Consider the following 22682-nt stretch of genomic DNA (forward strand, 5'->3'; position numbering starts at 1 on the left):
TTTTTCTTGTGTAAAAAAAATATAACGTGTTTTTCCTTCCCATCCTCCTCCCCCACAACACCCGAGGGAATGCAACTGAGTTATTTTTCAAGGCCTTGTTGAGACTTCAGTCTTGCTCCCCTCCCCCACTCCATTATCACCTTACCTGGTTGTGAGTCTGCGTGGTGTTTTGGAGCCACACCCGGTGACTCTGCATCCACCAATCAGCTGCTCTAAGATCCAGAAACACCAAGGAGGTGTACTTCCTGTGTTCGGTGAGGGAAGAATGGGGCAGGAGAGCGCAGCCAGCGACTTGTATACCTTTGTTCTTGGGGAATTTCGTACTGCAGCCAAAGGGAAGGAAAACGAGCGAAAGCAGTGAACAAGACCCTGCTACATTTTTTTTTTTTATTTGTGAGACAGCAGTTCAGTGAGAGCGGCTTAAAGAGGACAACAAGGCACAAGGGGATTGGAGGAGGAGGAGGGGAGAAGATAAGTGTCAATCTGTTGTGACTTGTTTGGGAATTTGAAGAAGTAAGGAGGTGGGGAGAGCCGGAGAAGGCAGCAAGAAAGTGGAGGAGCGTTCAGGCGTAAACCTTAGACTCCCCCCCCCCCCACCAGTGTTAAATGAGTAGCTTCGTTTTGTAACACGTTTGAGATTTACTAAAATATCTAAGACAATGTGAAAGCAGCGAATGCATACTTGTGTGTTGTGCAATCCCCATGTTTGAGAGCTGAGCAGGAACGGGGGGAGACTAGCTCCCCCTTAATTTCACATTCAGGTGAGTGGCTTCTTTCGTGATTTTCTCATAAATGCCACAGAATGTTTTTTTTTTTTTGGCTCTCGGTGCAATGCAGATCTTATTCTGTCATGACTTACATGTTAAATGCCATGCCTATGTGTAACAGGCCCCTGCTTTCACAAGGGCCTCATTTGGTTTGCTGTGCTTTGCAGGTTTCTGCTGCATTCTTAGCAAACTGTAGGAGGGTGTCACCTCTTTTCTCTCGGGGTTGCATCTTCATGTTTGCTCTGTAAATTGAAGGCAGACTACATTAAGCTACTATGTAGCATTCACCTCTGTAATTGTGAGACATAAAATTGGCTGAAACTGGCATAGTGCTCTCAAGTTGTTGCAGCAAAATTCCAAGTTGTTTTTCTGTACTTTATTGTAAAAGGTGTTACTTTAACCTGTCCCTTGATTTCACTGATATTGTGACTGAACTGTGTGAAATGTCTCCAGGTTCTCCAAATTATGATACTATGGGGACCAAAAGGCCAAGCGGCATCCTCTTTGACACGTTATCAAATATAAAGATGTGTGACCGCAACCTTCAGCCAGGCGGAACAATCTCCAGAGATCCCAGTCCAAGGCCAGTGATGACTGTCCAGTCAGAGCGGGCAAGCAGTAGAGAGGAAGAAAGACGGAGTGATCGGGAAGTGAAGAAAATGAAAGAGAAGTCCAGGTACAGGGATACAGAGCCCCGTGAGAGATACCATGAAAAAAACCGAGGCCCCGCGCCCAGGCTGAGGGAGGCTGGACGACTAAAGAGGCAAGAGGACGAGAGGAGGAATGGGAGGCCGCTGTCAACTGCAGAGAGGGAGTATGAGACGGGGATTGAATGGGACGTGAAGAGAGGCGACACGTTTCCCAAGATGAGAAGAAGCCGTGAACGGGATGAAGGAAAGGAGGAGAGGCACCAAAGAGACAAGCCAAGCAGGACTGACATGGACAGCCGGGAGCGGGAGAGAGCGAGCGCTATGCTAAGGGAGCGGGAAAGAGGCGACTGGAGGAACTATGAAAAATCCAGGCAAAGATATCAGGAATCCAACTCTGCTGTCCGAGACCAAAGGAGAGACCTGGAGTCATGGGACTTGCCAGACATGAGAGAGAGGGGCGAGGCAAGAGGAAGAGAAAACTTTGAGGGGAGGGAGCCTAGGATCCCCTCACCACACAGTCAAAGAGACAGGGGGTTGCATCCTGACAATAGAAAGCAGGAGAGGACCCATAGGAGAGCTGCAGGGAGGGGAACGAGGAGCGAGGGGGACAGCGACGAGCGAGAGACAAGACGAGAAAGAGCAAGGGACAGCAGAGAGCGAGAGGAGTTGACATATCAACAAAGCAGAAGTGAGGGGGACAGCAAAGGCAGCGGTGCAAGGGAGCAGGACAGAGACAGGCGCAGACACAGAGACGCATACCTAGTTGGGTGGGGGGAGGAGCGGGATCGGGGGCGACACAGGGAGGTCGACAGAAGAGTGGTGTGGGAGAAGGGAGGACGGTCCAGCGACAGGAGAGAGAATCAGCGCTACAGAGCATACGGGCCGCGGAAGGAAAGGCAAAGACAGGAAAGAGAGGCTGACCCAAGGTGGGATGACTCAACCCTTAAGGAGGCGGTCTCTGGGGAACAGCCAAGATCTCAGAGTAGCGGCGAGTGGAGCAGCGAAATGGACAGTGACACGCGATGCAGGCGAGGCAGAGACTGCTATGAAGACGAAGAGTTGGGGAGGGAAAGCGAACGGGATGACAAGAAGAGTCCACGGAGAGCAAAGAGAGAGGAGGAAGGGAGAAGTGAGCTAGACAGAAAAGAGATGGCAGCTAGTGTGCCGGAGCAAAGACGGATGTGGTTAGAACCACAGAGGGGCAGGAATAGCAAAGAGAACGACTTCGTAGACAGAGAAAGGGCCGTAAAGTGGAAAGAGGGGAGGGGAGAGGAGGGGAGCGAAGCACAGAGACCATGTGTTGAAAGTCGGAGACGTGAGTTCAGGGAGCAGCAGGAGGGGGTAAATGTAGACAGAGGAAAAGAGGTCCACGGAGAGTTAGATCATCTGTCTGGCAACGATAGAGGGATGGGAGAAAGCTGGCAGAGGGATGCTGACGGAGAGAGTAATAGTGAGGAGAGCGAAGGTGGAAGTCAGACAGGCTGGAGGACAGACAAAGACCGAATGCTTGCAGGAGAGGACGGTTTTGTGACCGTGTCGAGTGGCGATGATGATGAAGACGAGCGAGAGGAGTTTCTGGACTGTCAGGACTTTTGGGAGGCTGGGGATGAAGGTGACACCCCCTCTTCTCTTGGCTACGAGGGATGGACGAGAGAGGAAAATGCCAATAAGGAGGAACTAGAAAGGGGGGAAAAGAAGCCCACGTATGTCTTTTGTGTAATTGGACAAACGTTACCAGAACCAAAGCCTGACACGATGTCACCATCACTCAATGAGAACCAGGAGGAGGAGGAGGAAGAAGAGGAAAGGCACAACCTCCTTTCAGAAAGTCTTCATCATAGAGGCGGTGATGTCAACAGGCAAACTCCTGATGACCCGTGTCTGTCACTGAGGAAGAATGAGGAGCACCTGATGAACAGCCAACAGGAGGCTGATGGGGACGGCGACAGGTCCATAGAGGACAGCAAAGAAATTTTATCTCCACAGGACGATCAAAGAATGAGAGCGACGAAAGCGGAGCACCCTTATGCTGAAATTGGACCCTTAAATAGGGACTCACAGACTGAAAAACTCCTCACAGAGTGGAGGGAAAGGAATAAAGAAATTGCCGAGAGGGATAGACTCTCTCCTCTCCCGAGGAATCCTTACGCCGATGTCTACCCTCAGGTGACTTTTGAACAAATTCTGCCTGCCTTAGAAGGGCTTAATGTTGACGCGATGAGCTCAGAACAGAAAGAGGCCATTCGGATCCGAATGAGCGGTGCGTGGAGCATGTCTGAGGAGCCCAAGCGGCATTCGCAAGCACCTCACCTTAAGTGGGCGAAAAACGTGGTACGGGAGATCCTGGGACACTCTGGGGAGGACGTGATCGAGGACCCCAGCTCAGGAGGACCAAAGGTCACTCAGACTGAGACCAGTCAAGTGGAAAATGTCCCGCATAGCTTGAGCGAAGATGAGCTGCAGTCTGAACCGGAGCTGGAGTTGGAGGAGGAAGAGCCTTTGGAGGTGGAGGGGCTGAGAGGTATGGGGCGGCAAGACATGCATGCTGACCAGCTCGCGGCCATTCAAGCTGACACATTCTCATACACTCGCACTGACACATTGCTAGACACGGAAAGAAGGGAGGATCAAAAGCCAGTGGTGGATAAAGAGCCTGATCCTCGGCCTGACCTCAATTTAGAGAAGGTAGCTGTAGATGTGAAAATGGCTAAGGAGGCAAATGAGCTCAAGAAGTCTGAAAGTGAGAAAGAGGCAAGCAGAGAGGAGGAAATGGAGATGTATTTGTCTGTGAGCAACACACTTTATAAGCCAAGTAGCTGCCCCATTCTCATTTGTAAGTCTCAGTCAGATCTCCTCATGCCCTTTACAGAGGGTGATGATGAGGATGATGAGCTGGATGAAGCAGGAGAAGAATGGGAGGATAAGGAGACGGATTCTCCAGAGAGTCAAGGCTCACTGAGCGTAGCATCAGAAGATAGTGAGTGTAGCACAGACAGAGTAGACACGGGAGCGAGGAAAGTCGGAGACGCCGCTCCGACGAGCTCCTGCAGTTTTCAAGATTTAGGTCCCGAGGCTCGGTTCAGGAGACTGGGCATCCGTAAAACCACCGAAAGAAGAAACAAAGAGCTTGTAGAGGTGGAAGAGGAAGAAGGTGTTGCAAGGGATCGCAGAACTCGAATATTCACTACAACAGGTAACCAAAGAGGAGGCAGTCTGTCCCTGACTCTGGTGAATCGAATCTCAACCCTCCAATCAGCACTGCCTCTGTGCTCTCAAATGATCCAATATGCAGCGTGTCCCCAAAAAAGATTGACATCATTTTGTAGTTGTTTATATTATTGGTCAAATTATGTAAAAATTCAATTAGATGTGTAAAAACGGAGTTTAAAGGATGCACTATGCATTTGTTTTTCTTAACTATTCAATCTAGAGTCCATATAGCTTCACATTTCTGTGACATGCTTTTTCATCAAGAAACCCCAAAGATCAAGATGTGCATGATAGTTTACTGGTGAAATGACCCCGTTTTGATCGGGTGGGCCCATCTGTAAGAAGATAATCATTGAAACGCCGTGGAAAGTTATCCAATATGTTATTATTATTTAACTTGTCAGGTCTCACGTTGTGTGCTTTTTGGTATATTTGTAAAGCTTAATGATTTGGGTTAGCAAATCTATCTATTGGAATGTACTGTATATGAATTTTGATAGTGGTAGCAAAAGAAAAGTGCTCACACACTACTTATGTAGATGTGCAACAAGGAGACGGTGTTCCAAAAAAAAAAAAAAAATAGAAGTAGCAGAAAGTACTATCAGGAGAAGAGATTCGACTTAATCAATCTAACATTCTGAAAAAATATGTATCAAACTATTCTCTTAAGGTTTTGATTTCGATTACCCCGAATGTTCAGTTAGTTGGATGGTCATATTTCAAATAATTTTTTGGGGACACTTTGTACGTTGTTTGTGTTTTCTTTTCTCATTTGATTCGATCAATGCCGTTAAGCTTCAAATTTCCATCGTTCGTCACTTTGTCCCCCTATCGCTCCAACAAAAGCCACGTCTGAGTCTCAAACCTCACAATCTGATTTTGTCTGAGAACTGATCTTTCCTGTCAATCTCACTTGGCTTTGCTGCGCATGTGTCACAGGTAACGTTGTAGTTGGGTGGTGGGTGGAGACAATCGGAAGTGGAGGCAGTGATAGACACCAAAAAGCCGAAAAACTGATTGGAGGCAGAGTGCAAACTGAACAGCTTGGCTCAATTACTGTCACCAAAGGCCATCTTACTTACTTGAATACTCTACCCTTTAATTATTTTTCCAACTTTATTGTTTGCACTCTACTGCTTTGATGAGAAAGGCGTTGTATAATGTTTTGACAGTTGGACACTTTCTTGTTCCAGATGAGGACGATCGCAGTAAAAGCTGGGGAGAGGTGGAGCTGAGGTGAGTCCAAAAGCCAACTTTGTAAGAGAAAATGCTTTCAGTCTACGTATAGTGTACGCAAGGAGCAATTTCAAATCATCCAGGGATTTATTTATTTATATTTCATCACAAACCTCCACTGGTGTGTTTCCGCAGGAATGTTTTGGACACAATTGGAAGACGGAAAAGGAACTCCAAGTTTTTCAGTGAGTATCTCACCACTCTCCTTGATATTCTGCACATTATTTTAATTGAACATGCTAAAACTAGTCTATTGTCTGTTGTGGTATGATTAATAGTTTAATATACATGTTTAAAATAAAAAAAACAATTTTCACACCTGCCGTATGTATTATTGGTGATCGAACAAATAGTCGTTAGTAATATCTGCGCGATATATTTTTTTATTGTACCATTTTATTTTTTTCTGACCCTATTCCTCTTTCATGATTTCTGATGTGGGTGTGTTTAATGTAATAGTTTTTTTAAGGGACCCAGTGCCGTAGCTTGGACATCCCTGTTGTACATAATGACCTACGGGATTTTGTATCGGGCTCCTTGCAAGAGTGTATAAATATAACCCCACAGTGAGAAAACTTTCCATGCTTGTTTTTCATGTGATTTCCTAATACATACACATAAATCGGGCATATAAATTTGGTGGGCTAGATATGTATCTATGGGCTTGCATACAGACAGGAAGAGCATGACGCATTGGCTTATTTCCTTTCAGTGTGTGTGATTCATGTGGGCAGAAACACTGTCTCAAAACACTCCCACCTCGTACTCCACACGCAGTTTACACTAAATCGACACAAATGGAAAGCAAAATGTTTTCGACATGCTAAACAAGCCTGGGTGCTCTTGACTCACACAGATGTTGTCGAAGGTGGAATCTGTGCGTGCATGTGTGCGCGCGTGTGTGTGTGTGAGCTACAGGCAGGTTTGCGCAAGCATTCACATCCACAAACTTGCGGGAATAACAGCTGCAGCTGTGACTTTGCATTCCAGCAAGTATGTGAAAATGAGAGAGATATCTAGACATGTCGGAAGATACAGTAAGTAGGTAAAGAGGAGGGTGTGCAGTAACTGGGAGAAAAAGTATATGAATCCCTTGGGATTTCTTACATTTCTGTCTGTTTTCATATTTTCAATTGAAAATGTTCACCCTCACAAGACAGGGAGGAAAAAGTAAGTGCTACAAGCCAATCTGGAGTCAAATCAATAAGACATGATTAGAGGTGTGATGGCCTGTCAGCAAGTATTACCTGATGTGTACCACGCCTTACTTAAAAGGGCTCTTGGAAGGCCTACGGTAAAGAATTGTTGACTGGTATAAAGCTGAAAATGGTTACAAAAGTATCTCGACAAGTCTTGATGTTCATCAGTCCACAGTTCGCCAAATTCTGATTGCAAAAAGTACAAAAAGGGGTACAAAAAGAAAGGTAGTTTTAGTTGAAGACTGCCACAAATCACTGGCGCATGCCAACATCTGACAAATCGACCATGAATTAAACATTAAACAAAAATATCGGAAAAAGAGGAAGTAGTTGCTGTATTAAAAAAAAAAAACATTGCTGCAAGTTTGAAATTTGTTAATCAATCTATCAATTAATTCACTAATTAATCAAGGTATTTTGCAGAATAACTGGAGGCCCGTCTGTGTGGCTGAGGTTATTGCTGCCAAAGGAGGGTCAGCTCCTTATTACATCCAAAGGTTCATTTACATTTTCCTCCTCGTCCTGTGAATGCTTACGTATGGTCTATAAAAATAATAAAAAATGCAGTTGTTTGTGTGGCAATAGTTTAGGAATTTTTATACTTTTGGTTTAGATGATCAGACTTTTTATGATGAGTTTTGGAAATTCCCAGTTTCACATACTACTTTCTACCACTGTAGGCAAGTGGGTAGCTAACAGGAGTTAATAATAGTGTAGCGTAATTATACTTGAGTAATATTTGTACTCTTAGTACAACGTGGTAAACATTGACGGTGATATATAGTAACAAGTTGATAAAATATAATACTGTACACCGAGTATGTACAGTTAATGAAATGAATGTTGATACACTTCTGTATACATCATAGTTCAATTTATAATTGAGGGAAATTAAAGATACTAAAATAATGACTGTGCTGCCCTCAACTCCTCATTTGAATATTCTTGTTTTTTACCTCCTGTACCACAACAGATCGCGCGCAACTCTACCAGCAGTATAGCGAAGCAGTCCAGAACTCTGAGATCCTGCGCCAGTCTCGCTCTGATGTCCTCTCGGTTAGCGAGGAGAGTTTGGCCTCTCCCGCTCCGTCGCCTCCTCCGGCCCGTCGACCTCTCCCGCCGCTGCCCCCCGTCCCGCACCCCCACTCGCTGTCCCACACAGGTTCCATCACCAGCGTTAGAAGCTTGCCTCTGCCCGAGCCCCCGAGGAATGAGGGCAGGCCCTCGTCCCCGCGTCTCTCCATATCGCTTACGCAGTCGGCCACGCTGTGGAGGGAACTTCCAGGCGTCAGGAGCAGCAATGAGCTGGAGGACCTCACGGAGGACGCGAGGCGGCTTCAGGAGGTAAATTGACGCATAAGAACACACCTTTTAACCATTGGTGGGTTGGCAGAGCCACCAAAGCAGTGTGAGAACCACTCACCTACATTTACAACTTAAATTCCAATATCGCTTCCTTGAAAGTGCAATATTTTATGGCCAACAATCTATACACTTCATTTCTCTGTTGCTCTTGGACTCGATGTACAGGATTTGTCGTATCAGATTTCAGCATTTATGTACTTGCTGTCTTTTCAAATGTAATCTGTCCAGAGCCTTTACAATCAATCAGTGGCGCTGGCCAATGGAACGTGAATTCTATGAGCTGAGGGACTGTTTCCTGAACCAATCAGTTTTCAAATTTATCATCACGGGGTCAGCTAAGTGGTCCACAACAATGTCAGTATTTTTCACTTATGATTGGTTGGTCAGAGCAAACGGTTCACTAGTACAACGCATCTGTAGCGACCCTAGAATTACTCCAAATGATTTACATGGCACAGTGCGTGCTGTTAAATTGTTTATCTACAGCAGGGGTGTCAAACTCAAAATTACAGTGGGCCGAAATTTTTAATTGAACAAAGCCGTGGGCCAAGGTTGAACAAATTAACCTTTTAATATGGAGCCAAACAAGTGTGTAATACTTGTAATACCGGCGGACCAGCTCTAATATTAATTTGAAATTGCCTCGCGGGCCAAATATAATTACACCGCGGGCCAAATTTGTCATCAATGACCATTTGGGGGCTTTGCCTTATACGTGCGGGGCCTGGGTTTCCAAATGTGTCTATCCTGGTTGCAAAATCTCTGAACTCTGACATCACAGAATGTAAAAAGAACTTTCCTTCAGGGCATCAATAAAGCACAAAGGTGTGTTACTAGATCCTCAAGACCAGGCTGTCTTTAAGCGTCATTTCAAGTCAGTAGCCACTGATTCCTTTTAAACGGGGCGTAACTAAAATGAATCAGTCAGCCACTCGTTATTACTTCACAACTCGGGCTGCTAAAAATTCTTACAGAAATACAGGACTTTCCCCATTCTTCTTCTGCCAGAAGATGCAATTGCGTAAGCACTTATTTGAAAAACGTCAAGTCTTTACCGGTTAGCTTTTCAACAGACCCGACGGGCTCACTTCCACTTTTTTTTTTTTTTTACTCAGTCAGTCCAAAAAGACGTCAGCTGCAGAAAGCAAGAAGCGTCACTCATCCCTGCTTGTATTCCTGTCAGGAAGTCCCATGTTCCTCTTCTGGTGTTCATAGGTGCGATTTGAAGTGGTGACCTCTGAGGCGTCTTATTGCCGCAGTCTGGACATTGTCGTCGAGCACTTCGTCAAGTCCAAACAACTGGGGGCGCTATTGACCACCCAGGATCGGAACTGGCTCTTTTCCCGGCTCGCCGACGTCCGCGCTATCAGCCACAGGTCAGACATGATGCTGATACACAAGTCTTTCTCCACCTTTTTTGAGCAAAGGGACCCATTTTACATCCGAAAAATATCACGGCTCACCACCAGACGAAAATGTCAAAAAAAGTGTGAACACTGAATTAATGACGTTCTCATTCCAATTTACTAATACTTACTCGGTATGAAATGTGGACAGATTTATTTTAATAATAAGGTGATATACACAAAGGAAGCCATTACTTATTCTATTGTATGACTGGGAATAAGCTGATACACAGGTTTATTTACATTCTGCCATCATGAAAGGGCATCTAATTGTTCTTCCTGTCACTGTAAGTTGCTGTCATAAATAGATAAACAAATATGCATTTGTGACCTGTCCCAGCGATCTGTTTTCAAAATCAAACGCAATCCTTGAGCACAAAAGGTCGGTTGCTCACCCTCGAGCTGGAGCGTGCAAGCAGACGTGCTAATTACATTGAATTCACCATTTTAGCTGTTTTTTTTTTTTTATTTTTTATTTTTTTTAGTTTCTTGTCAAAGCTTGAAGAGCGGCTGGAATCGGACATCATTCACTTTACAGTGTGTGACATCATCGCTCGCCACTGTCAACGTTTCAAGATGGTTTACGTACCCTACCTCACCAACCAGTCCTATCAGGACGCCACCTACCAGAGACTCATGTAAGACTATTGATCGGATCGGTTGACCGTCGGCTAGTATTTTCTAGTTCTTAAACTCTTTGTTGTATTTCCTTCTTTCAGGAATGAGAATCCAGGCTTCAGATGCATTGTGGAAAAGTTGGAGAGGAGTCCAGTTTGCCAGAGACTTCCCCTTCGGTCCTTCCTTGTCCTTCCGTTCCAAAGAATTACACGAATTAAGCTGTTAGTCCAGGTGTGTTTCTGGTGGTTGCTAACATTGCAGTAAAACCACTTCTGATGTGTTTGTTTGTTTCAAACAAAATTTTCCCAGAGGACATACAGTCAATACTTTCGCATTTGGCTCGGTCTTTATCTCCAACACTGTAAAGGGAAAGGCAACACGATGCCTAATAGTCAGCACGTTTGCCTCACCATTCTGATGTTCAGGGTTCAAATCTCAGTTCAGGCCTTCCTGCGTGGCGTCTGCATGTTCTGCCCGTGCTTGCGCGTTTTGTTTTTGTTTTTTCCCCCCAGTGCACTATTGACTAATGATCTCTCATAGTATCACATCCACATAGTTTCTCGCTGAACTAACAGTTCAAAATCCAAAGTTTTTTGTGACTTTAGACGAGTTTCGTTTGACAAAATTCTGCATAGTTGTATCTCCCACTTAAACACAAAATACTTTGTTTCCTTTCCAGAACATTGTGAAGAGAACAACTGCGGGCACTGCAGAAGCGACGCAAGCCATTAAAGCCTTGAGACTTTTAGAGAAGGTAAATTCCTCCTCTATCAATGTCTGTGTTATTATAAAGGCAGTCTTTAGACGACTCTCATTGCTAGACTTTTAATATTAACTTTTTTTTTAATTTGGGGATGAGGAAAAGTAAGAAAAAAAGGATAGTACAATCAACTTTATCTATACTGTAAAGCCTTTTATCACAAAAGATTCTCAAAGGACTTCACAGACTCACTGTTCACAAAAATCAATGACATCCTGCATCAGGTGATTACTGTGGCATTGAACAAAATTAGGTCATTTTCAGGCATGATAATTGTCCGCGGATTCGCGGAATTATGAGTTTTTTTCATCTGAAATTGTCATTTTTGTGAAACGTGTAAATCCGTTGAGAATTTTTTTTTTGCGGGGCGCGTAGAGTACGGCTTGACTTGGGGCGAGGCTGTGATCAAGACCGACCGCCAGCATCTATCGGCAACACTCTTCATGAAATTAGTCACAGCTGTGATAGCGAAAAATGGCATTGCTATCTGTTTTCATTAAATTTGGTGTTTATAATAACGCCAATATTCCGATTTCTGGCAGCATTTTGGTGGTATTTCGTCAGTATTTTTACTCTGATGTTAACATTTCATAGAGAAGCCATTCTGTTTACTATGGCATAGTTATAACTTATAGGCATACGTACGCATATGTTATCGAGTGGTCTGCACGTTTGCCAGTATGGCGAAAAGTCTTGGAGCGAAAAGATGAAGATCGTGCCAGGGAAATTGATAAAAACCATGCGATAAAAACTGTTTCAGATGGGCATGGCTTAAAGAAGTGTAACCGTGGAGATGGGAATGAAAACTGTATCAACATGTTTAACCAAACACAGACAAAAAGTGGAAGTTCTTATTTCTGAAGTATAACTTGTAAGTGCAGTAGCCTATTTGATATAAATTTCCCATTCACATCTACATTTTTACGTCTGAAGTATGGCAAAATTATTTTGGTTATTTGGACTCATATTTTAAGTTTTCAAAATATTATGATTACCCTGTATTTACACTGTTAGAAGTAACCAGAGGTCACCATTTAACATTGTGTTTTATAAAAAAATGTTTGTGCGTATCCCCCATTGAGGCCCCGCCCCCACCTCCCACACACACGCACTCACACACACACACACAGAATTTTTCAGTGTTTTTCCAAATTGGTCATTCTCATCCCTGAATTTTGGTGATCCTGACTCACCCGAAGGAAGAGGAGGTCTAGTCTGATTTGACTTCAGACAGTGAGACACAGAATAAAATGTGCGCTTTTGGACAGTGTATGTAAACTAATTGCTTCCACTGTAGCTGCTCTAATTTATGATGGTCGGGCATTCCAGAGTACTGGCGCCTGAAAAGTGAATGTTCTAGAACTTGCTTCCGTCTTTTAGCTCTCGGTGTAACCAAAAGAACAGCGTGTTGTGAGCGTAAGTCTCAGCATGGAACATAAGGTACCACTAAATCAGCAAGATAGGAAGTCATGTAATTGCTCTTTTTCATTTCAATTTTCAAGCTGCTTATCCTCACAAGGGTTGCGGGAGTGCCAGAGCCTATCCCAGGTAACATTGGGCAAAATGAGGAACAAAATCTTAACATCGCATATCAGGCGGACTGGGAACCAGTGCTAGTTGCTGAGTTTAGCAGTATTTTTCTAGACCTAGTCAAGAATCTTGCTTCAGCATTTCGGGCTAACTGGATGCCTTTAAATACTAGACATGGAAAGATCACGAAGTACCATGTTACAATAGTCAAGGCGAGATGGAATGAATATTAATTACGTTTTCTGCTTTACTCATGGTATAACTTAGCGATATTGCTAAAATATAAAAAAATAAATAAACGCCGTTGAAGCACCATTCTAGTAATCGTCCTGCTGACAAACACAAAGGAAACAAAACAAACACACTGCACAAGGATGATCCATAAGTCATTTGCTCCAGAAAATGTTTTACAGTGTTAATAAATCCACTGTTACTCTTGTGCCCTGTAGCTAATCCAAGAGAGCAATGACAGTATCTCCCAAATGAAAAGCATTGAGTCGTTGGTGTCTCTCAGTGCCAAGGTGGACTTTGAGTGCAGGGTATGTTTCGCCTGCGGGAAAACTTTGGAATTGTTTGAAAATTCCCAGTGGTGATCGATGCTAATAATATGATGTTCTTGTCTTGCTTGTTGCAGACTCTTCCTCTCATCAGTCAGTCTCGGAGGTTGGTGCGGGAGGGACCCGTCACTGAGCTGATGGATTTCTCCCTCAAGGAAACGGAGAGGAATATTTACATGCACCTATTCAACGACTACCTGTTGCTTTCACAGCAAAAAGAGTGAGTCAGCCATTGCTTTTTCTGGATGACTGATTCAGCCGAGATTTTTAATCCATATTTACAACATCATGCGCAAATTGAGACGTCTTACGTGTTTACCTCCTCTTTCCACGTTTCTTGATTGATTCCAGCCTTTCTAACTTCAAACTATTTAACTCAATCAGAACATCTTGGAAACTATTTATCATATTTCCCAATCTCCAAATATTCTGAATAAAATTCGTAAGTATTCACAAAACAATATCCCAAATCAAGAGATGCTGTACAAGCGTCGTTACCTCCTTGCACATTTCTGGGCTGAGTCATTGCATTGTAACTTATAAATGTTCGACACGTTCATGACCTTCAGGGAATCGTTTGTCACATTTCCTGAATTTTTTTTAACGAAATTCCAAATTCAAGACACATGCTCCATACGTATTTCCTACTTGCACAGTACTTGAGTGATTCAAACCATTCCATCTTCAAGTCTCTCGTGCTATATTTCAACAATTCAATGAATTTCAGAGTATTTCTGTTCCGTTGTGAGCACTCAAGAGAATTCAAATGTAAATTCTACAAAAATATTTTTATTTCCAGTCACAGTATGTAATGCGCTTCTTTCAGAGGGGCCAGATTTACAGTGATAGACCACGCTCCTGTTGGCGAGCTGCGTGCCGAGAACTGTCGCGTCAAACTTCATTCTCTGCAGAAGAACCTGTTCAGGCTGCACACGTCGAACAAGTCCCTGCTGCTGAGGACCGACACACAGTAAGAAAAGACGGCATTCATGTTGGGGGGGGGCAAAGAGAAAGAGAACATAATTTTATTTTTTGCTTTGTGTTTCTTGCAGGAGTGATAAGCTACGCTGGATATCTGCCCTTTCTCGCCCTCACCCTGAAGTTGATTTTTCTTCCGCACAAGGTGAATGCTTGCTGCTGTCTGAGATCATTTACTGCTAGCGCCGCCACTTCCTTATTCGCTCATTACCTGTGTGATAATGTTTGACTTTGTACTTTTTGATACATGTGCTTGCAAGATATGTCATGTTGTGGCACGTGAATGTATTTGTTTTATTTGTATAGCCTCATACCTTTTACTGTAGTTGTCTTTGGTTGTTAGCGTCCTGTCATATGTAATACATGTAAGTAGGCTACACACGTGCTTTTCCTGCTGACAGTCTCGTGTTTTTCACCTGCTTTCATGTGTGTTTACACATGGCCTGGCACGCAACCATACTCATTATGAAGTGTCTTTGACTTACGAGTTTAATTTCTTTCACTACACGGCTCAGAACTCAATTTGCTTGTATATAAAATCCATTTTCCATGTTGAAATTAATCGAAATGCCATTGTTCCAGCCCCCTAACACATTTTCTGTTCCGTTTTCATTAAGAAAAATAACACTGTACTGTATAAAAACATAATAAAAAGGATTGGAAAAGAATTAACCGTTTTTATAAATGTTAATAAGAGTATGTACCCTTGTAATTGTTTGCATTTAAGGGGTCTCATTTTTTATTTGTGTATTTGAATGGTTTTTTTTTTTTTGAGGGGGGCAGTAAAGATCTGATATGGCAGAGGATGATCTTAATAGCTACTTTTAGTTTTCCACTTCACTTACAAAATGTGGAAATGTAGCTGGATTTTGTTCATACCTCAGGTGTTAGCTTGGAACAAAAAGTAAAAAATTAACAAAGTGAATGATTATGACAAAAAAGAAGTTGGCAAAGTTAGATGGGGAATTGAATGTCAAGTTTGGCACCGTATTAGGATTGATGACTGGTCAGGGATGGCTCCAGGAAGTTGTGGGTGTAAAAGACATGTCATGTTTTTTATATTTAACTCCTTGTCTTTTTTTTTAGATTTTCCACAGATGCAGTGTATCAGAGCTTTTGTGGCCCAGCAGCCGGATGAGTTGTCATTAGAAAAAGCTGATATCATACTGGTGCAACAAAGCAGCGACCGTAAGACCATCTATATTTTAAAAAAACTTTTTTTTTTTTGTGAATTTGTATATGTTGACGTTTCCTTATCGGTCTTTGCGGGTTTCCCCAGATTGGGTAGAAGGTATCAGACTGTCCGATCAGCATCGTGGATGGGTCCCCGAGTCGCATTTGGAATTGATCAACAACTCCAGGGTCCGACAGCGCAATCTGTCAGACGCCCTCAAACTGACGACGGCCACAGCTGCAGTATGAGCGGGAGTAAAAGTGAGAGATTGAGATGAAAAGACTCTCGGGCTTCTGCCTGCTTCACGGTTCCCGTCGGGACGGATTGGAGAGTTAACATTTGTGTCTTAATTTGGATTTCTGCCTTTTAAAAGGACAGTCTGTCTCTTTGGGGCGATCCATAAGTAGATGAGACCTGGTCCTGTGGATTGTATGTAAAAAAAAAAAAAAAAAATACTAATTATCCTCATCACAAACAGCATGTCGGTAAAGTGTGGGGTGGGGGGTGCCACTATTTTAGGCAATGTCCCACTCTACTATTTTAGTGCCTCTACCCTGCACCAATTTTTTTTTTTTCTGAGGAGGAAAAAGTGTACTATGACGGCCGTGCCAGCCCACCCACTTTTTAGGGTTCTCCACTGCCCCTGCATGTAGCTTTAATACCCTTTTTTAAAGAGCACACGTATTTTCCCAAGAGATGTTTAAAGGAAAATAATACACTTGTATATTGACTACAGAGGAATAGATGAGTTCATGACAGATGTATGACGGTAGCCCCAGCATGCAGGAGACCTGAATGAGGTATAATGTAAAAATGTGGAACTTCTTAAATGCACAGAACATTTTAGGTTACATAGTGAATATGTTTCAATAAATTCAGATTTCAATCATGTGTTAAAACATCAAAAGTTACTGCAAAGTGTTGTTTGTTTATATACACACACCCAACGAGATCCAGTAGTGGACGGTGCATTTTGTACCTCTTAAGATCATGACTGTCAAATTATAATTATATTAACCATCAATACCATATAAAATGGAATTTGACAGGCACGCAACTGTGACTGGTACATCTGGAGCAGTTCAGAATCAGTATTGGTCTGTTAACATGACAGAAATAAAAAAATAAAATAAATACTGTTAATCATACCCACCAGAGATGCTGATTAGCAAAATATTGTTTGCAGATTGCCACAGATGTGATTTGCTCGTCGAAAATGTCTGTAAAATGTTTTACTCTGAACAACCAATCAGAGGATGAGGAATGCTGATGTCATCAAGAGCGAGCTCACTGGCCTCGAAATGATGCAGTTAAAATTTGATTGGTTAAACAAATAATCTTGTTGCTTATCTAGTTGAAATCGCCTCTATCAACACTACTCATGATGAGGACCCTTTACAGATCAGAATGTCATTGCAATACTCAGACCAAAATATCTAAAAATATATATACCCAAAAAAATAATAATTTGTGGAGATGCGGTAAATGAGATGGGGAGACGAGAACCAGCCATGTCACTTTCCTCTCCTCATTCGAACTGAATGTTTTCACCCAAAACAGCCAACCACTCCCTTTTGAGTCAAGTCCCTTGATTTATTCATCTCCTCCTTGAAGATGCATACCCCTGGTGAATGTCTCCCCCTCGTGGGTCACCTTACAGCCACACAAACTCGAACCAGAGAGAAACGACACGGAATAAAGTGAAGAAACGGTTGGTCATAAATCGAGAGCATTTCATTAAAACGAAAAACAATAACGAAAACTGAATTTAGGTTGTTGTGAGGTCAGTGGAACTGATAGATCTAGATAGATAGATTGGACTTGTATGGGAGATATTTGCAAAGTTCTGGCTTTGGTATTTTGAGTACGCTGAATATATTCCGATTATGTTTTGTGTAGGTAAAGGAAGCAACGAAAATTACGGTTCTCGTTACGGTGGTCAACCAAACAAAACGGCAAACTACAGTTAAGGCATAAGCATTAGCGAATTTTTAGTCATTTATTTTAACCAATTCGATCTTTGAAGGTATCCTATTTTCCTCCTAATGTTTCATCTGCAATGGCATTCCTATTTTATGAAAGCGCAAGTTCCCACATGCTGAGACCAAAGTATGCAGCAATGCACGCAACATCGTGCACGGAGTGCAAGGAGACGGCGGGGGCGTGTCTCTGTTGATTCTAAACACGCCAATTGGCTCATTTTTCCATCACTCCGTAAAACTTGGCCAGTCAATTGATAGAAATAAAAATAGACCTTCCACCAATTACATCAGCGTGTTTACCCCTCTAGTGCATTTCCAATGGTCTGGCTTGCCGTCAATCAACATGGCCATCTGTGATTGGTCAGAAATATTGAGGGTCGCCTGTGTGGAATTTGTTGTTGTTGTTTTCGTGGACCGGAAGACGACAGAGGACATTTTTTACATTTGGTTGGACTCACAAGTTGTCGATAACTGTAATTTGGACAAGATTTTTTTTTTGTGTTTGTAGGATAGTTAATTAGGTGATACGAGGGACTAGCGGAAGCTCCGGGACTTGCTTCGAAATTGGGTTAAACCGTGTTTTTTCTGCCTGAAGGTATGTAGACCTGGAACGACGACTTGGTATTATGTTACTCCATATATGTTCCTCCAGGTTTGTGTTCACATGACTACTACCTAAGCACGCTGTGTCCCAATTTAGACAAATGGTACTAAAATGTCCGTTTGAGTCCATAAGGCTGTTGTTTATCGAGATATGGCAGTCGAAGCCATGGTACCGAGAGCTCGCTGTCAAGTTCAACACAGCTGTTGTGACGTGGCCCTGCTGTTGCTCAATGGCTCTCGTTGTTTTGCTTCATTTCGACTCATCATGTGACAGAACCTGGGGGCGAAAACGAGATAAGTTGTTGAGCACGCTGTTTGATAATGTGTTTAGAACTCCAATCTGTTATTATTTACTGCTTTTTTGCCCCGCCCACGCTCGAAAATAGGGAAACGTGACACCCCCTATGTCGCGGGAAATACAACACACGGCCAGTCGCAATAGTTGAAAATTCGCGATATGGCTTAGACCATGTAATTATTTTTCTAGTTTTACTCCTTCTACACGTTTTAAACCCATGAAAAATGCATTACCAATCCTACAATGCCAGGCATTTTAGATCAGTTTTGCCAGATTTTGGCGAGACCCACAGGATATTACACACTCAAATGCCGACTCCACCAAATGAAAGAATAGACTCCCTTCTTTCACCAGAAACAAGTTTCTACCCTTTGCTCTATTTTTTTTTAAATTTTAAACAAACCAAAAAAGACGCATACAGTGACTTATTTTGCAATGTAATACAATATCTATCTCACGGTTTATCCATCCCTTCAACCATCCATCCATTTTTTTTAATTTCAGGCATGCTGGTGCCCGTCACAGGTGACTCTGGGCCAGGGGCGGGGTTCTAATGATATTTGGCACAAAAGCAATGATAATAGATCAATCATACATGAGCTAACTTGCATCTCATCTTACATACTTTATGCCTGCATTACTTTTGGCGATATCTTACCATTTATAGTAGTAAAAGGTAAGCTAAAATAGTAGGCCTACTAGCATATGAACAATTCTGAATGGATTTGCACCTTCTACTTAACCAAATATGCAAACTCATATCACATCTGGACACATTTTGCATCTGAATATTTTCCAGTCACCAACTGATTGATTAACACTTATGTATGTCAAGAAACTTGTAGGCTTTCATGAAATCTTTTACAAAGGCCAACATGAAAAGTTATAAATCACATACACGCTCTCACGTCAGGGTAAGTGGACGGATTTGGGACACATTTGTCAGAAACTTCGTAGTAAACGCAAATACCAGGGTGCCGCTGTTATTCACAAGCTTTGCTGGTTATCTTTGGTTGGCATCCGCTGGCCCAAACGTGCATACTGTGATTAAAAAACCAACAAACAAGGCTTCCCTGCCTTAACTGATATCATATAGAAGCGGACGGTGTTTCTGCCAATCAATGTAATGCACATGTGCAATAATTGCATCACGATGACGTCCAGTGAACGCTCCGACGCAAATCCCGTGTGACGCAACTCAACAGATATCACGTCAGTCAACTCGCATTGTTTAGAGTTGGAGTGTTCTGGTTGCCATGAGGTGTAACAATCTAGTGCACAGGTGACATCGGCTCTCTGGTCTGTAGAGATATGACGTGGTGATTGTCGTGATCCTTTTTCAATTTGGACTAATTTTCCTTATTATTATTCCTTATTTTCCCAGACAGACATCTGTGACTTTTAGCAATCCATACTATAATAATTAGTGTGAATGGCTGCCCCCAGGGGACAACAAAAATTCCTGCATCTCACATGGACATTTTTGTTCCAATAATGCAAAATGCATTTTTATCTGATGTATAGCTGTCAATCTCTCCTCTGCTAATGTTGAGGTGAAGTTATAATTACATTAATATTTCTATAACTGAATATGCCTTCGTACACCACTGTGTGCGGTCGTTCACTGTTCAGAACTGTTACAGTTGTTCAATTTTAAATTTAATTTGAACAAAAATATTGAATTGAATGCCATTGTCATCACACGAAACTGTACAATAAAATTGATTTATAAATATACTTATAAAGTATGTATATATTTTTTAAATTATAAAAGATATTTTATAAAAACTTATAAATACAAGTGATATTTATATTGTGCTTAAATTGCCAAATAGAACAGCACTATGGGACAAAATATTAAGGATGTATTATGTCTTATCTATCGCAAACCACCTAATCCACTCAAAATGTACTTCTGAGATTATACAATGTTACATGCAACTAGCATCCCATTAGGTATTCCAATAAATATTTTGGCACGCGATTAACACAGCATTACAAAGCAAGATTGCACACATGAGTAGCATTGATGTGATTTTTGTACTTTGTGTTCATCTCGTGACATTCTGTCGAGTAGCTCACCACCAGGTGTGCCACATGTCTTCCAGCAGAGTGGTCGTCATGTGATTTGTGACTTGATGAATGAATGTAGCGCTTAGTGATGTCATCTTTTCTCCTTTGTCCGCACGTTATAAAGCAGTTGTCTGTCATCTTCGCTGTGTTCTGGTGTCGTTGCGTCCAGATGGCAAGTCAGTATCAGCGCTCGGTACCGCTGGAGGTGAGGAGAGCGGAGGGAGAGCGTGTCCGGGCCAAGCATCCTGACAAGATACCGGTCAGTTTGGCTGCAAACTCGTATCTCATTTTGGAGGTTGCAACAAGGTTCAAGACTTGATACATTTATTTATTTGAAATCATCTTGCAGATCATTGTAGAGAGGGCCCAGAGGTCACGAGCTCCTGAACTGGATAAGAAGAAGTACTTGGTGCCCTCAGATTTAACAGGTACTTTTAACAAGGGTTGTAATTTTAGGTCACGGTGGGCAATGTATGGCCCACTTAGCATTTACATTATCAAGAGTCCTACAATATTTGTTGCATTTATTTTGTCATTTTCTTGCCCCAAATCAATCTCTTCCCATTGAAATGAATGAAATGCCACTATTATGTTCCAGAATGACAAAATACATCAACAATTTTTTCAAGGATTGTAATTTACAAACACATAACAGTAATAACATCATTAAATAGCAATAATTTCACGCTTTAATGCCTATGACCATTGCGGTCCGGCTGGTGAGCGTGTCATAGCCACCAGGGAGCAGTATACTACCCATTTTGAAGGTGCCGGGACCCCATATTTTTTTTCTAGTGTTTGGGATGTAATATTGGCTCTTTGGTCCCTCAGTGTACATGTGAAATATGAAATAAAAATTGCCCACACATTCCTCAGTTCCAAAGAGGCCTGAAAGCATATCATTAAAATTTCCTAAAGCTTCAATGAAGACATTGGGCTTGCTTTTCATCTCCCGCACCAGAGCTGTCACCAGAACATCCCCCCAAATGTGAATTTACAAATGCCATGGCATTTATATTCAGGTTTCACTGTATCACACAATTATCACACAATTGTTTAAGTAATGATTGTTTAATATATCCATTACGACGACAAAAAAATGTTTATTAAAATAAACAATCTGACATAGTTTACATAGATAACATGAAAACTTCTCTCTCTACTCTTATACATTATGCTTCATTTCTTGTTAACTGGGGCGGCACGGTGGCGCTGCTGTAAAGCGTTGGCCTCACAGTTCTGAGGACTCGAGTTCAATCCCAACCCCGCGTGTGTGGAGTTTCCATGTTCTCCCTATGCCCATTTTGTTTTTCTCCGGGCACTCCGGTTTCCTCCCACATCCCAAAAACATGCAACATTAATTCGACACTCTAAATTGCCCCGAGGTGTGATTGTGACTGCGGCTGTTTGGCTCTGTGCCCTGCAATTGGCTGGCAACCAGTTCAGGGTGTACCCCGCTTGCTGCCCGTTGAGAGCTGGGATAGGCTCCAGCGCTCTCGTAACCATTGTGAGGATAAGCGACTAAGAAAATGATTGGATGGATCTTGTGAACTGCACAAAACTGATGACTTCACATCATTTCCCGTCGTCTCTCCCTCTCAGTGGGCCAGTTGTGTTTCCTCGTCCGCCAACGTGTATCATTGAGACCAGAGGAGGCGCTCTTCTTCTTTGTCAACAACTCGTTGCCCCCCTCCAGTTCCCCTCTTTCTGCAGTCTATGAGGTGAGAAGGGCTTTCGTTTCGCCTGCGTCGCTTCACTGTCTCAAGTAGTGCAGTATCATTGAAGGGATCCTTCACTGTTTCCACTGCCTTACGTTCCAGGAGCACCACGAAGAAGACCTGTTCCTCTACATGACCTACAGCAACGAGAGCGTCTACGGCGCCTGAAGGGAGCACACTGCCAGTTTGGCCTGGATGGCGAGAACGGGAAACGGGGGAGATGGGAGACGCCATTATTATTCCCTATACAGCATTAGTGTATGAGTAATCACATGGTGGGGAAAGGGTCACAAGGTTGCAGTTTCATTTACTACTAAATGTTTACTTATTTTACAAAATCCTTACATGGCAAAAGAAAAATGAAAAAAGGAAGAAAATTGATGGAAAAGGAAGTGGTCTTATGATCTTGGCCAGAGCTCCCCTTATCTTTCTCATCTGTATTTAATGAACATGTTTTTTTTTTTGTAAATGGCGCAATCATTAACTTTTTTTTGTTGCAAATAAAGATTACAAAAACATTGTAATGAGAAGTTTATGTCAGCACATCATGTCACATCA

General features: G+C 42.6%; 2 protein-coding genes across 3 annotated transcripts; both read left to right on the forward strand.

Moving 5' to 3' along the window:
* The first annotated feature begins 129 nt into the window (after positions 1–129).
* On the forward strand, positions 130–16424 carry arhgef5 (Rho guanine nucleotide exchange factor (GEF) 5). Of its 2 annotated transcripts, none has more exons than XM_061819687.1 (15): positions 130–761; positions 1221–4610; positions 5821–5863; positions 5999–6048; positions 8036–8406; positions 9643–9803; positions 10319–10471; positions 10553–10682; positions 11131–11205; positions 13191–13280; positions 13376–13518; positions 14125–14268; positions 14351–14421; positions 15363–15464; positions 15556–16424. In XM_061819687.1, exons 2-15 carry the CDS (start codon positions 1241–1243, stop codon positions 15696–15698), a joined length of 5046 nt encoding a protein of 1681 aa, XP_061675671.1. In that variant the 5' UTR covers positions 130–761; positions 1221–1240; the 3' UTR covers positions 15699–16424. The 2 variants fall into 2 exon arrangements, with proteins under 2 accessions (XP_061675671.1, XP_061675672.1); XM_061819688.1 differs by having other exon boundaries at positions 132–761; positions 1221–3938; positions 15556–16422.
* A 1395-nt stretch (positions 16425–17819) lies between these two features.
* Positions 17820–22643, forward strand: zgc:92606 (uncharacterized protein LOC100000242 homolog). The gene is made up of 5 exons (XM_061819857.1): positions 17820–18027; positions 20576–20665; positions 20756–20834; positions 22009–22127; positions 22227–22643. The coding sequence occupies exons 2-5, from the start codon at positions 20576–20578 to the stop codon at positions 22290–22292; spliced, it is 354 nt and encodes a 117-aa protein (XP_061675841.1). The 5' UTR covers positions 17820–18027; the 3' UTR covers positions 22293–22643.
* The last annotated feature ends 39 nt before the right edge of the window (positions 22644–22682 follow it).

Source organism: Syngnathoides biaculeatus, chromosome 5 (assembly GCF_019802595.1).
Source record: "Syngnathoides biaculeatus isolate LvHL_M chromosome 5, ASM1980259v1, whole genome shotgun sequence".
In the NCBI taxonomy this organism is placed as follows: domain Eukaryota; kingdom Metazoa; phylum Chordata; class Actinopteri; order Syngnathiformes; family Syngnathidae; genus Syngnathoides; species Syngnathoides biaculeatus.